Below are 15709 nucleotides of genomic sequence, written 5' to 3'. Positions count from 1 at the left end.
CCTAGTGACAAACCGCATCAACCAGTTCTTAAGTTCGGGCATTCAGTACTTACAGTGATTGCTTCAGACGTTACACGTTGCTCCCTCTGGAGTATGACTATTTCTTTTCTTCTTCCTTGCTACTCACGTAAGTAATTACATCTCAGAACACTTTTTCTGTGTCGGCTGCAATCACCTCCTTTACCTGTGTGTAACACACCCACAGTGGTGCTCACCAAGCCACCTGAACCTCTCTCTCAGACTGGCCTACATCCTAAACTGACACCTGCCAGTCCACACCTTCACCACAGCAAAGCATCAGCAGCTGCTTTTGTAATCGCTTTGGAATGAAGCAGTTATGGTTCCTAAGTGACTAATGACTTTACATTGTCGTGGGTGTTTTTCCTAGCTCAGTTCTACCCACTCATTGTCCAAAATGATTCAAAATATTTTGTTCCTCCTTTTCCCTTGCTTCAGAGACTTGTAGTGCAGTTTGCTAACTTTCAGAGAAAAACATACTTTTATTTCATTCATCTGCTTAATAATTTTGCCTGTTGTTCACGTATTGCACTGTCCTATCCTCAGGGTAACCTTGTTGCACTTTACACTTGCACTGTTGCTGCTCTTTGCTAGAAAGAGATCAGTATAACTTCCACAAAAAATGTTGCAGAATTCCTTTTGAGAGTCTGTTTCCAAGTAGGGACATTTAATTAGACACATTAACTTCCTGTGCTGTGAAGTGTTGCAGGGGAAGGGTGTTGCCTTGCTTTTAATTCCCCTAGAGGTGCAATTTACAAGCTTCTCTCATTCATGTTCCTGCAATTCACTTGACTTTAGTGTAGTCTGGTTGTTTTCCCGCATACATGAGGTGTAAAAAGAAGTCATTAAGGGTGTATCCACATTCTAAATCCAAGGCTATGCTTGAGCTTCTATTGTTTGGTCTCCGTGACAAGAGCTTTTGGCTCTTGTGACCCTTGAGGAACATCAGAAGAAAACGAGAGGGTTCCACCGTGGGCTACTTGTATGGCCTGTCTGTAGCTCGTCTCATTGTATGTCCAGTATGGTCTCGTACTGTGACACCATGACTGGCAGTGGAAAACTAGGTGGCTGCGAGCGCCCTCCTAAAGCGGTTTTGCACACCACAGAGACAAAAGGAGTTTATAGCCCCTGAGCTTAGGCTGCTCAGTGACAGCGAGGAGTCCCTGGGACAAGTCACAGGTACCCTGTGCTGGAGCGGGGGCACAGATCTGACTCCAGGCACTCGTTAAGATTTTAATGTCTTCCTGGCCCAGTGGTCCAAAGTACAGTAGATCAGTAGCTTGACTTCCCATTCCCTTCATCTACACCGGTCATTTTCAGTCAGAGATTGACTTACTGCTGTACAATTATTGGCCATAAACCAAGGCACTCACTGGACTGCACCTAGTTCACTTGTTCCTGGAACTCAGCTTTTGGCCTGTACCTATCCTCCCGTAAAGGGTTTAAGTAAGATTTACTAAATTTGAACTCTGGAAGATGACTTCCTGACATAAAATCTATAGTGAAGGATTCCTAACTCTTCTCAAGTTAAAATACCCTTAGACTTGAGATTGCCCTCACTTTGATTCCCAAAGAAGACTTTCAGCAAGTGCAAAATATCAGCATGCAAAAATATCATCTGTTGAGCTGGGCAATTATCTCAACATATTTGTCAAATGGCTCTCAAACTGGACGCTACTGAAATTCCTTTTGGAAGTTTCCTATGCCTCATTTGCTCACTGTGATTTACCAAAAGTGAAAAATGTCAGGACAGACTTTGCAGCAAAAAAGACAAAGTTAAATGACATAAATCATGCAACTCATCCTGGCAGCTTTCTAGTATATATGGTTGTGTAACAAGAAACACCACTTTGAAAGTCTGCTGTATAAGGCTTTGAATGTGTAAAAATCAGTTTATGAATGTTTGTGTAGAGACATCTGGACCCAGAAAGAATGATTTCCAAAGAAAACCAGATGAAAGTCAGTCTCTGAATAGAAGGTAAGATGCTCTTTTTAATAACATGGACACTCACAACAGTAAATGAAGAATCAACTATTCCTCAGTTCATTTAAAATTACAACGTAAAATGTTAATGATATGATGTCGGTAACCCCTTATTACAGGAAGTGAGGATTTTGTTTTTCTAATTTTCTCATTGTTTTCCTATACAAGATTTCTTATGATGATTTGTTCAATTTATACATGCACAGAACATTAATTGTATATCTTCGTGTTAGTCAGTTATGTTTACCATCTTAAAGGCCTTGATATCTGCAAATTTATCACAGGAGAACTTAACAAGTAGATGTTTGGGACCCATCTCAAAAGGGATGAGTTTAAACTTTCACTGGATTTCTCACCAGCTTTCAGTGGCGGCATGCTAAAAATAGGAAATAAAGGGAAAAATACAAGCTGAAAACAGGTTTATACATCATGCTTGGGTTTCTTCACTAACCATCTCCCATCTTAAGTAAGAATTCTTATCGGTTCAGTGTAGAGTGGCCATGAAAAGACCATACAGGACTTGGCTATCTTCACTATCTGTTTAATGATACCAGGAACTATAGGATGCTGCTATGCATTCATGCTGCCAGTCTCAACACCTCCCTACTCAAGTGCGTTTTCTTCTGGACACTTGATGGTCAAGGATATAGTAAGATTTTAGACACAGAAAATGCTGAAAACAATTAGTCTGTGTAAAAAAGGAATTTTCAGGAGTGTTACCAGTTCAACATGCGCTAAAGTGAAAAGGCTGAAGTCTAATACTGTTCTCGGCAGTATTTGAAGGCACAGGTATGCGGAAAGAGCCTGTATAAAGTCTGTCCCTGTGAAATTTGGAGCCACTGTGGCTTCAAATGGTGACAAAGCTGGTCTTGAATGTGCTCAGCATCTCCCAGACCCTACTCCTGTTCCTACCAGTGTCAGCAGCTCAACTTTCATAGGTTTCTAGATGCAGGAAAAGTTCCCCAGCACAGGGAAATCTTAGGAGTAAAATTAGGCTCAGTCCCAGTTCCTGCTCACATTCCTGAGGCTAAACAGATGTTAATGTTTTTGATGGATCAAAGCTTGGTAAGCATCTGCAGAATGGTCTTTGGCTTAAGAAAGCCCACTTAAGATGTTGCTAAAATTAGCAGCAATTAAGCCTTCAGTTTTTAAAATGTTTATATTCAAATAGCTCCATGCTTCACAGGCTGTTGATGTCCAGTCTAAACTCAACAGTTGTCTTTGTGTTTCTTTTGTAGGCAAGAACTGCGTTGCTCATGAATCTTATGGGAGTTCTGCTGCTTAGCTTGGCTATGAACACATGGGCCAAGAGCATCTTCCAGCTGGGGACCTTCCCTGCATGGGCCAATATCCATGCAGAAAATGACACCTCACTCTTGACAGCTGTAGAAAATGTCACTTTAAGTGCATGAAATAAAATATGAACAAAGCCATCCCTGGGGAGGGACTCACTCAGTTAGGACTTGGGCACTGGAATCGTCAGAGTATGCACAGGAGGAAAGCCATGTGGCTGCTCACACTGTATGGGACCCCTGGTTTAATTTTATTTTTAGAAATACTGGTCAGCGTTATGACATCCATTTGCTATTTTCTCTGAAGACCTTTCTCCACCTTCCACAGGTACCAATCAGACTCTCTCAGAGTCCATCTGCCACAGGTGGTTGTTAACTGGACAACGCTGTAAGCGTCGAGCATCTTTGGGCAGATGCCTCTGCCCCCATGAGAGCTAGTGAGCTTTGCTGCTCTAGCTTCTGATACCCTGCCTCGTTTTGGAGAATAGCCCTGGGAACAGAGTGGAGGCAACTGGATCAGTTATGTGCAACCCAATGTGAGTGAGTGTATCAGAACCTGGCCGAGGGGAAGGCGGCGTGCCCGGGTGCTTCTAGCAGGATGTGAAGGTTGGGGTCTCCTTACCATCTCATGAGTAATTTTCTTATGAAGGGATGATTCAGGAGATGTGTCAGTAAGACTCGGTGCATTACTTCATGCTTGGGCAACAAGAAGGCAACAATTTGTTTTCAAACTTCTTCCACGTTTGGAAAACCTGGGACAGTAATTGCTGCCTGGTTCTTTGCACTGAGTACACTGATGGGTGTTTGGGATCAAATTAATTTCTGATGTAACTTTGGACATGGCTGGTGTTTCACTGTTGGTGAGTGAGGCCAGTCTTAGGTTTGTGAGATTGACTCACTCCTGAGCCGCCCGTGGAGTCACAGGTCAGTGGACAAGTTGCGTTGGAATATTATTGACACTTCTGAAAAATAGGCTTTAATTCTTAACATCTTTCAAAATCAGATTGCTTGGGTACTTTCAATGAAAGCAATGCACATTGACTGTGATTTTAATCACCACTTTATCCAACTTATTTTATTTTCTGTAAGAATCAAAAAGATTTAATTTAAAAGATCAGTCATTTGAAATAGATGGACCGAATGATGAAGGGTCTGATTCTTGGTTTAGGGAAGGTGAGCGATTGGATCCCTGTGCTGGGACAGATTTCTCTGACAATGTAAACTGGTGGAACTGGCAAGACAGACTGGCCCAGGGCAGGGGTCCATCACATCTCCCCTGCTCCTGTGCTGCTGATAGACCAGGTAGGAGAGCGGGCAGGGTGATGCTCACCAGCCACAGATGCTGCTGTGGGGATTACCCTCGGGTTGCATGGTAGGTGGGGACTTGTGGGGTTTGAACTGAAACCACCAAAACCAATTGAATGTGGAACTTTAATCAGTCAAGTTTTAAAAAAAAATCCTTAATGTCCAACAAAATCCTTAACTTCAACAAAATCCTTAATGTTTGTGGAAAACATACAATAAAGCACGTTTGTTAGCATGTCACATCGTCCTGTTTGCTCTGTAGAATGAGAGGAGAAAAGCAAAGCCCGAGCCTCCTCCTCCCTTAGCTTCACCCCCTGATGTGGGCAGTGGTTCCCCAGGAGGAGTGGGAGGGCAGTGAGGTCTCACTCCCAGTCTGAGCCAAAACGGAGCCTTTTAAGCAGAGGAGTAACAAGACTGGGAAGGCTCCCAGCCTAGAGTCTCAGGGCTGCTGTGCTAAAGAGGTGCAGCCCTGGCAGCCGCCTTTGCTGGGGACACCCTGTGTCAATGTCCCAGTTCCCTGGGTCAGCTCCATGATGGGTTTGGGCATCGTCATTCTGCACGGATGCTCCTCGTCTTGCCTTAGTGAAGATGGACTTGGGGAAGGTGTGAAGAGCACCTGGATCTTAAACCTCTGCTTTAGTTGAAGATCTGGTTTCTGCCAGCTCTGTCAGCAGCCTCTGCATTTCCCAGGGCTTCCCAGAGGATCTGTTTTAATGCATGTGGATGACAGCATTACCTAATTCTGCTTTTTCATATCTGGGCATCTGTGAGAGCAGGACTAGTCTGACATGCTTGATTTTTATTTTATTTTTTTTTTTAAACAGATATTTTAATCTATTGTCTCTGGAGTTAAAGGGTGAACTGGCCTGTGTGAATAATTTCTAATTCTGTTTGCTGCTGCTAGTACTAAAATTTGCCAAAAGCAGCTTTTAATGGTAAGTCAACCCCATTATTCTTGAAGGGTCTGTGATGTGGGTAGAGATGTAAAAATTCCCAGGAAAAGGCATATCAAGTGTTGTACTAACCTTCTATAACTTTGACTGTGTTATTCTAAAGGAACTTCTCCTCCCTATGCACCATTTCTCTAGGAATGTAAAAATCCAAGAACCATCACAAAAGCCATTCACATTAGCAGCCTGCTTGTGAATTTTAATTAACAGGAAATGCCACTCACACATTGAAATTCGACATCCAGAATATCTCTGCTTTACTCCTTTGATACTCCTCATCCAATCCGGGATCAACATGCACATGTTCTCCTGAGACACTTGGAGGAAAATCATCCTGGTTTATTTACAGTAGGAAAGCATTTTGTAGTATTTTTTATGCTAGAAGCATTCAAGTTGCTTTACAAACTGTTCACACAGAAGAGCTGCTACAGGAGTCTTCACAGCAGTGAGTGATTCTGGGGCTGTGCAGAGCCTGTTTGCACCCAGCAGCGATGCTGCAAGTTCAGGAGAGATGGATTCCTGAAACAGATGTAAGCGCAGCATGATAGGGGAAATTCAGCTATTGCAGATTGGATAACCTTGGTTCTCTTATCACATTTATGCCTCATCAGTCACAGAAAGGATATTTCTATAGTAGAAACCTAAGAAGACATGACTTGGCTCTGTATCACTGTAAGCTGTTGATTTGCATGGGATTTTAACAAGCAAAGAATCACCACTAATAGGCTAATAGTTCCTACACCCTTAATTTATTGAATTGGCAGAATAACGTGATTGACAGGTGCTGATGATATTGCCATGGAGAAATGTCTTCAGCCTTAAATCATCCTATTTTTAGCCTTCCATTCTTCTTTACCCAGTCATTTTCTTAAGCTGTATGGTTCATGTATCCCTTGCTCTACCTGTGACACAGCTGCTCCTTTACATCGCAACCCCCATCACCGTCACCACTGCAGAGGTGACCCTGTCGCTGCGGGTTGAACTTGCAGATGTCTTGGTAAGAGGTTCTTGTTTGGGCTGACCTCAGTCTGCAAAGCAGAAATGGATTTAAAATCTGTGTCCTGGTGGGTACAAGCTCACTCCATACCCCTAATCAGAGCAAAGCCAGACTATACTTTCTGACTACGATACAGATGAAACCCTGTGTCGTATTCTTGTAGTTACTGCAGGGTAGTTCCAGGCATGTGGGTCTCTGCTTTGTCTCCGACTCTGATACTAAAAAGTCTGAATTGGGGATGTCAGAAAATTTTAGAGCTTGAGCTCTATAGAGACTGGAGCTTGTCAAGAAAGCAAAGCCCTTTTATACTACCCAGGAGCTGGGCCACGAGATCTCCAGTGACACAGGGTGGGAAAAGGCACCTCGGAGCATCCCGAGGGACCACAGCGTACGCATCGCCGACCGTGGCTCACCAGCCTCCCGTTCGTCCTTTGCTTCCTCAGCTTTCCTTAGAAGTCTCCCACCCACAGACTTCTGGAGTTGTTGAGCTGAACACAGACCTTGAAGTACTTTCGTAGGATCTGACCACAAGATGTCACAGTTGCCTTGCTGAGATGCACGGTCCTGCCCGTGTCCTGCTCCCCAGCCTTCACCACATTCTTCTTCGTGTATCTGTACAAACACACACACTTTTAATTGAGGTGAGGGTGTGGGATTTTGTTGTGGTGGTGGTGGAGTTTGTTTTGGTTTGGTTTGGTTTGGTTTGGTTTGTTTTTTGGCAAAGCAAGCTTGTTCATTTTGTCCTGGGCAAAGTCAGGCATTGATGGTTCTAGGTCATTTAGAGGTTATCAGTTCAGGGTATAAAATAGAAGATATCCTAGATTTAGGATAGTCCAGCCTGCAGAGGTCAATTTTGAGTTGAACCAGAGGAAAAATCTAGTTTGATTTTTCATACAAACACTTCTCGGTGCTGCCTGGAGTCACTGGTCAAGCATAGCTCCCCCACAGACTTTGCAGGTGATGCAGCAGGCTCAGGAAACGCTCATCACCACGGTGTAGACTTGAGGTTTTTATGTTCTCTATAATCTATTGCTAACATATTTTTGCTGCCTGGAAAGATACCTGCTTGGCCTGGATGGGGTCCTGGGGGCTGGTGAAATCAGCTCAGAAATACAGTGAGAAAGAAGTTTAATCTCAGAATAGTGACTAAGGAGAACCTGATGAATTTTGCAGAATACAGCTGTGGGCCTTTTGGGGTGGTTCTTTATAGCCTGCAAATTGAATTCAAGACCTAATTCATGGCCTGTGCAAGCAATTGCTATGGATGCTCCAAACAAATGGCACTTTCTTTCATGCCTGCCTGGCTGGTGCCTGTGCCTGACTGGAGCCAGAGTTTCTCATTCAGTGTCTGTGCCCCCTGCACCAGCTCCAGGGCACCAGGAGGAAACCTTTGGTCTACCAGCCATGTGGGGAAAAATAACCCTCTAGCAATAAAACAGAGTTGTTGAGTGGAGCAGAAAGGACCTTGTCTGGTACCTGCGGGAAGAGCTGCGGAAGCGGACAGGTGTTTGCTCTGCCCACTCGTGCTCGTGATTGCTCATCCTCTGACAACACTGCTGCCGTGGGGTCCGGCCATGTCCCCTGGGGAAGGTGCTGCTGTCCCACTGCTTGCTGCAGAGCAGAGCACCGTGTGCTCCATCCCCAGGGGTGGCCAGGACAGGACTGACCTCCAGCCCTTCGCCCTCTCCTGCCCAGGAGAGCGTGAGAACATCTCCGGGGCCCCGAGGTTCCCACCCAGCCGAAGAGTTTGGCTCAGCTCAGCACAGGACAGCAGGTCCCTGTAAGGAATGTGCTCGGCGGCAGCTGGGTGAGCTCTGTCACCTGTACCCACAGGCAGTGGCTTAGCAAAGGAGCAGGTTTGGTGGCAGCCAGGGGAAGCTCCTGTAATGCATGAGCTCAGTGCAAGGGGGTAGGCAGTGGTGATACACATTTCTTGTGTGCCAGCTGCTCGGAGGAGGGGGGATCCTCTTCTTTGGAAACATAACTGAAGAGCAAACACCAAAGGCTGGTCCTCTTCTCCCATTGAGTGGGTTTGGTGGCTGGAGCTCTGTGCCCTGCAGAGCCTGAGGGTCAGCCGAGTTGGTCCCATGGAGACCACATGTGCTGGGAGCTTCTCAGCAGTTTGGGAACCTTGCCTGTGGCAGGGCTTGCTTTGCAATGGATTTGCTGGCTGTAGGGAATTTGGAAAGGTTCAAGTTTGAAGCTTTATCTTCCTCTGTTAGAACTACGAGATGAGCCTTTAAGCAGTTTGTGAACCCTGCACACAAGCTCATGGTTTCAGCAGCAAGCAGCAGCCTGCCAGAGAAGATGAACAATTATCAGCACATGGTTTACTGGATCCTACTGTGCCCTTTGGGCCATGACTGATGTCTGAAAGAGGAAAAACTTCTCACTGAAAGAAATCCCAGTCTTGCTGCTTGCTGGTGGGCAGTGGAAGGAGAAGTCAGCTGGGATGAAACAGCTGATTTCCCCACAAGGGATGGTGACACCCCATGTTCCATGTGATGTCTGTTCCATCTTTGTCAGTCCATATGTCATTGACTCATTTTTTTCAACTATGTATCACAAAAATAAGCCTTCCCTGACACAACAGTAAGATCAGAAGTGTAGAACCCAAACAGTGCTTTGTATCCCAGCTCTGTCCTGTAGCGGGGTTGTTCCTCAGGCTTCACAGACCAGGGTTGCCCACTCGCTTCAGGAATTGCCAGCATTGCTGGTCTGAATTGCCTTAAAACATCCTTTTTTTTTTTGAATCCTAGCTCTCTGGTGCCAGCTGCCTTGGTTTCCTATCCTGCATCTCTCAGCAACTGCATTCAGGATCCTCTCAGAGAGCAACACAGCACTGGAGCATGGAGGGTTTTCAAGCAAGACTCGGGCGCCTCTCTGCCGCTGGGTATGTAGTGTCTGCTTTAATCTCCTTCCTCTGTCTGATAGCTGTTGAATGGCCCTTTCCCACTGAAAACCCCACTTTGCTGCTCAAAATTCTCCCTCAAAGGATAACTGATTCTGCTGTCAGGCAAGGGGAGATGGGAATTGCCTGGCTGGGTTTAATCCCAAGAGAGGCTCCTTCTCCACACCAGGTTTTCTGGTCTCTGGAGAGTCACTCCAGATGTGCGGCCTGAGAAATGATACTCCTTCCTAAACGTTTGTTTTCATTAGACATTTAAATAGCTTTACGGGACATTTCATCCTGTTTGCAGTGGCCAAGTTCTTATCCTTGGAGATTTCCTCTGGCACTGGAGCTTCAGCGTGAAACTTTTTACTCTTATCGGTTTTGTATTTGTCACCCTTAAACCTGCAGATTTTTTCTTTAGTCTGCTCTTAAGAGGCAGGGAGAGCAGAAACTCCCACTCTACCTCCTCTTATCTATTGAACACTTTTGTAATTACAGAGCTAGCCTAACAATTTCCACAGCAGCTAGGACCCTCCTCTTTCTCCCTTCAGCATCCTCTAAATAACCACTAAAGCCACGCAGCAACTGCCAACAAGTTGACCCCTCTGAATGCCTTTATTCTGATTTTTATAGAATAGTACAACGCTTTCCTGTGCTCACATTAGAGGAGGAGCAGTCGCATTTTATTTGGTATTTGATCTTTCAAGAAATGCCTTGAACTTCCCGTCCTGCATGCTTCCAGGGAAGAACTGAGTCCCAGCTACTCAGCTTAGCAGAGGAGTAGAGTGAGACCAGAGGCGCTCAGAGAAGGACAGTATAGAGACCCATGAGTGGTGATCTTGAGAAAACCCCCTCATTAGTGCATTTCAGTGCCTCCTCTGCTAACACTCAGGTACTTATTTTTTTGTACAGGGTGAGAGCCCGCGTCTACTGTGAAGACGTTCTGTTCCCAAAGGTGCGCAGGACCACAGCAAACCTCTGGTCGATTTACTCCAAGCCTGTCCCAGCAAACGGCAGAGAGCTGTGGACCTTGTTTCTGCAGAGTTGCTGCATCACGGTGGTGATAGGAGGCCTCTTTTACAACTGGATGTTTGCTTCCCTGGAATACTCCTGGCACCTCTCCATTGCGATGACCATCTCCTTCAGCCTGCTCCTTCTCCTGACCCTTTTCTTGGTGCATCCTGCCCGTTGTGTCTTCAGTATGATCATGCCTACGTTAGGTACCAAACAAGGCCGGAAGCTTCTTTTGTCAACCTGCACCATGATTGTAGTGGTTAATATAACACCCAACATCATAAGCAACATTAAAACCATACTGCAGGTTATTAAGTGCATCTGTAAGAATTCCTCAGAGAGTCTTTTAAACTCAACTGCTCTGCTAGGGACAGCGTCCTGGGAGTTTGGGGATGCCATCCAAGAAAATGTTAATTCCATTAACATTGTTAGTCCTATGAATGGACATTTTCGGTTTTCACTGCTTAAGAACAGCTCCTTCACTTACCAACAAATGCAGCTTGCTGGTGAAAAAATTGGGAAGGACTTTTTGGCTGTCGAGGTACTGGTCAAAGACTCTGTACGAGTAGGCAACAAGCTGGTTGCTGGCTTCTCCATGCTTTATCTCTGTTTTGAGTCTACCTGGTATTTGAAAAATTATCTCACCAACCTCCGCTTTGACAATTTTTACATCACCAGGAAGCTGGAGCTTTTACTTGTGGACAGAAAAGCAGCTCATCTGCTGGCGGGCCCATCCAAGAACCTCATTCAATCAACAGGCTTGAAGTTGTCCCGGGAAGAAGTGATGCTGTGCCTTGTGCAAGCCGTGCTCCTCACCGTGGCCCTGATGCTGATGCTGGTGGTTGTGGCCATGGACCACTTTGCATTCAGCGTGGCAGACACTGCGGTGAGAAAGGCGGCTCAGTTATCCGTGGTGCCCGTCACTCTCAGCATCAAATACAGGGTAAGTGCTGGGGTCTCCTCTCCTTCCCTGCCTGGGGACCCTGCTGTGTATCACATCGCAGGAGGTGGCAGTGCGGATTGCAGTCTTCATAGCTTTATTCACACAATCCTGACTTCCCTCCCCAGCAGCCAGCTAACCCAAACCCGAACCCTAACCTAACGTGAACCCTAACCCCTAACGCTAACCCTAACCCCTGACCCTAACCATAAACCCTGACCCTGACCCTAACCCCAATGACCCTAACCCCTAATCCCTAAACCTAACCCTAACCCTAAGGACCCCAACCCCAACCCTAACCCTAACCCTATCGTAAGCCTAACCCTAACCCTAACCCCGAGCGTAACCCTAGCCCTAACCTAACTCTAACCTAACCCTAACCCCAACCCTAAACCCTAACCCTAACCCCAACCTTAAACCCTAACCCTAACGCTAACCTAAACTTAACTCTGACTCTAACCCTAACCCTAACCGTAAACCCTAACCCTAACCTACCTCTAACCAAAGCCTAACCCTAACCCAAGCCTAACCCTAACCCTAAACACTAACCTTAAGGCTAAACCGTAACCCTTAACCCTAACTCTAACCTAATCGTAACCCTAACCCTAACCCTATACCCTAACACTAAACCCTAACCCCTAGCCCCTAACCCTTACCCTAACCCTAATCCTAACCTAACCCTAATCCTAACCTAACCCTAATCCTAACCTAACCCTAAAGCCTAACCTTAACCCTAACCCTAAACCTAACCCCTAACCCCTGACCCTAACCCCTGACCCTAGCCCTACACCTACCAGCAATGTAACAGGCTTGTGGGCGAGGATGTATAGGCACAACTGCCGTTTCTCCTTCCAGTGCATCAACTGGCAGCCTGTACCCACTGCAAATCACAGCCCCTTGGGAGGGAGGAGTGGAGCAGTAGTGCTTCATGCTGCAAAGATGCTGCAAAGGCACTGCTAACACGTATTATAGCTGTCAGATGTCCCCATATCTCCAGGTCCCTTCCCTGGGCAAGGTAGAAGAACGGGTGTCCCTGCAGGACCATCCCCCTGCCACAGAGGGGGTGCAGGCACTAAAGGAAGGGGGGAGCAGATAAACACATCTCAGCTGTGAGGTTGTCTCCTCATCTCATTGCATTGGCTGCTCTTTAGAGAGAAAGCTCTGCTCACTGGCTGTGTTGTCACTCTGTGCAATCCTTTTCAGAAGACTCCCCAGTTTCAGGTTCCATCTGTTTTAATATCCTTTATCCGGACTAGTTTGTGTTTAGTTTTTTAGCTTTCCTTTACTACCATGCAGCCTGTCTCCCTCCCCAGCCCCCGAGTTCCTTAGCATGGATACCTGCTTATGATGAATTTACAGTAAAATAATCAGGGCTTAGAAAAAACCTCTAATATTCAAATATCCAGCCACTAATACTGCTGTGTGGATTATGTCTTTCATTGTAAATTTCACAGAGCAAATACCTGTTATAGAATCACAGAATTACTTAGGTTGGAAAAGACCTTCAAGATCATCGAGTCCAGCATTAACCTAGCACTGCCAAGTCCACCACTAAACCATGTCCACATCTACGTGTCCTTTAAAATACCTCCAAGGGCCAGTGACTCAACCGCAAATACTCAGTGCCTGTTCATCATGCTGTTATTCTCTATCAGCCTGAAGTGCATATGCACTTCAATGCCCTTCTTTTAATGCACCCAAACAAGCTGTAACCGTGATTACACATCTCCAGGCTGAGGTTTCTGTAGTACCCAGTGGATTTTGGTTTATTCATACCTCATTTAACTTTAAACGCTCTTTATTCCAGGCTAAAATAGGGATCCTGCCCTTTCTTCCGAAACTTTTACAGCTTCGTTCTGAAGAACTACCACTTCAGGACTTTGAAAGAAGCTACCACTGTTATCTGACCTTCAGCTCTGCCCACTGCAGCATCAGCCCCCCAACACCTCCCAACCCCTCGGTGCTGCTTGCCGTGGGGCTGCTCTTCTGCATCCTCTACACCACCGTGTTCCTGCAAACCTATGCTCACCGCCTGTGCAGGAAAATTGCGGGCTCCTTCTTTGAAAGCTGGGAGGAGAAGCGAGCACTTTACCTCTATAAGAAGCTGTCCAGGAGGCACAAGGAGGAGCAGAACGGTGTGAGAAACTAAGGGCACTTCTGGAAATGCAGGGGATGCCTGGGACCTGTGGCAGTGGCCGGGCACAGGCTGCTGCAATGGGATCATGCATTTAATTTTCCAGAGTGGGACAAGGGTTTGGAGTCTGAGGAAAATATTTGTGGGAAAAAAAAAAAAGGTGGAATGTCACATTTTCCATTCATTTGAGAAAAATGGGCTAAATTTACCTTTTTTTTTTTTTTTTGATCTAGACGGTCTGAAGTCATCTCTACCAGGAATGGTGGAAGATAGGTCATATGACTTGGATGATATCCACAGCATTAGGCAAGGCTAACTGGGAAATAGGTGGGAGTCAGGCTGTCGGGGTGGGGGAAGAGCTCATTAACCTCCCCCACCACATCCATACTGGAGGAAGTACCCAAGTACACGCTTCCTTTCTTTCTCAAGTGATCCCTTCAGGCAGCAAGAAAGGAAACTCATTTCAGTTGATTAATTAAGTTTTCATGTAGTTTTTCTTTAGGTTTCATGCATAGAAACCTGGATAGACTGGATAAATTTTAGCCTTTAGAAGGTAGTTTATTCACCTAAGAAAGTGTCATTTCAGACCACTGAAATAAATTCAAGGCAAATATGGCAATGAGATGCATATCCTGGGCATGGGTGGTGGTGCCTGAGCCAAGAGCTGGTTTTACATGTTAGGTTGTTTCAAAATCAGAAATTATGGTATTGTATCCAAGATGCAAAAAATCCATCACTGGACCAGCATCTGAAACATGTTACTTTTGAAAGAGATTGGACACCTCTGTAAGGGCAAGAGCCAAATGAGAGAGAGCTAAATCAGTGCCAGTTTAAAACCAAAGCAACTTCGCAGCTTCATTTCTTCAAAACATCTCTATTATTTTCCTCCCTTCTTCCATTAGAGTCTTCATTAAGGTAATTATTTGACATAATGTGCCTCAATGAGATCAAATTACAGAAGTGAAGTGGCAGCTGCAGCCAGATGCACTGAATTCGCTCAGCTCCTGAGGAGCTTAAAACAGAGTAGGTCTGGATTGGGTTTTTTTAAACATCTATCTAACAAAACCCTGGTGCATACATCTCCCCAGGTTTCTTAATTCCCTGCTGTTCTGATGATTAATCCAGGAACCTTCCTGCCTCTACAGCAACTAGGTGGCTTTGTCATGAAGTTTTTGTAGAAAATGCTCTGTGTTGTTCTGTTTGGGGAAAGCTAAAACATTTCCACATGCCCATTAAGTAGCCAAAATTATTTTTAGCCAGGGGTAAAAATAGCTGGGAGGAGAACAGAGGATTCACTTCAGCCAGGAAACCATCCCAACAGCATGTTGCCTTCCAACAAGCACATGTCTAAAAAATGCTTTTCCTTGGGAAGACTCATCTTTTTGTCGAGATGTGCATCAATCTTTCAGAAATATATATAGATATATATTTTTAATGGCCAGTAGCATTTCAGGAACCCCCTCTAGCAACATCTAATTCCTCTCCTTACCTTCTGAGGGGGGTCTTCAGAGGAGATTGGAGCATGGGGAGAGGAGGCTGAAATGGTGAAGTGCTGGGGGCCAGCATGGGACTGGCTTTGCCTTAGAGATGGGCCCTCCAGGTTCATATGGGGGTTCAGAGTTGATGAGACCACAGAGATGGACTAAGAGGACTAAATACTACCCTGAGTGTCCCTTTGCATCCTTCAGACAGGCACTACCTGTCTCCCAGCCAGGGCGGTGGAGCAACATGTGGGGCAGCTCCTGAAGCACCCCTTCTAAGCCTCAAAAATCCTATTTATTGGGAAAAACTGAGCCCAGTCCAGAGCAGTTCTCCCTGTCTTTTCTGGAGTTTCCTTCAGCTCCCACTAAATTTTAACCACTAAAGACTAATACCGGGAACTTTGCACTTCTAGACTGTAAAATTCAGCATCAGACAAGCCTTGATTAGCCTAATTACATCTGCTTGAAAAGATAATAATCAGTGTGAGGTACTGCCTCTCTGCCACTGCCCCCAGAGTCTCAGCCTTCATAAACCCTTCATGAAGCAGAGATGTGCTCGCATTTCCATATTGCAGAAGAGACTAAGGACAAGGTTTTATAAAGTTCTTCAGTGGGTATCACACCAGTCTCAGCGGGTTCGGTGACAGGGAACCATGGGCAGCAGAGCCCTTGTTGCCTGCCTGCATCTGGAGGTCAATTCT

General features: G+C 45.6%; 1 protein-coding gene across 1 annotated transcript; it reads left to right on the top strand.

Moving 5' to 3' along the window:
• Positions 1-9395: 9395 nt before the first annotated feature.
• On the top strand, positions 9396-13542 carry OCSTAMP (osteoclast stimulatory transmembrane protein). Its single transcript, XM_065645945.1, has 3 exons — positions 9396-9439; positions 10352-11396; positions 13201-13542. Exons 1-3 carry the CDS (start codon positions 9396-9398, stop codon positions 13540-13542), a joined length of 1431 nt encoding a protein of 476 aa, XP_065502017.1.
• Positions 13543-15709: the final 2167 nt, after the last annotated feature.

Source organism: Caloenas nicobarica, chromosome 15 (assembly GCF_036013445.1).
Source record: "Caloenas nicobarica isolate bCalNic1 chromosome 15, bCalNic1.hap1, whole genome shotgun sequence".
NCBI lineage: Eukaryota > Metazoa > Chordata > Aves > Columbiformes > Columbidae > Caloenas > Caloenas nicobarica.
This window is presented reverse-complemented; position numbering and strand designations above follow the sequence as displayed.

Bases quoted from the DNA above. Each gene is read 5' to 3' on its own strand.
- OCSTAMP (XM_065645945.1), top strand. From the start codon at position 9,396: ATGGAGGGTTTTCAAGCAAGACTCGGGCGCCTCTCTGCCGCTGG. The intron at 9,440-10,351 runs GTATGTAGTGTC...TTTTTTGTACAG, and splicing joins GGGCGCCTCTCTGCCGCTGG to GGTGAGAGCCCGCGTCTACT. The intron at 11,397-13,200 runs GTAAGTGCTGGG...TCTTTATTCCAG, and splicing joins CTCTCAGCATCAAATACAGG to GCTAAAATAGGGATCCTGCC.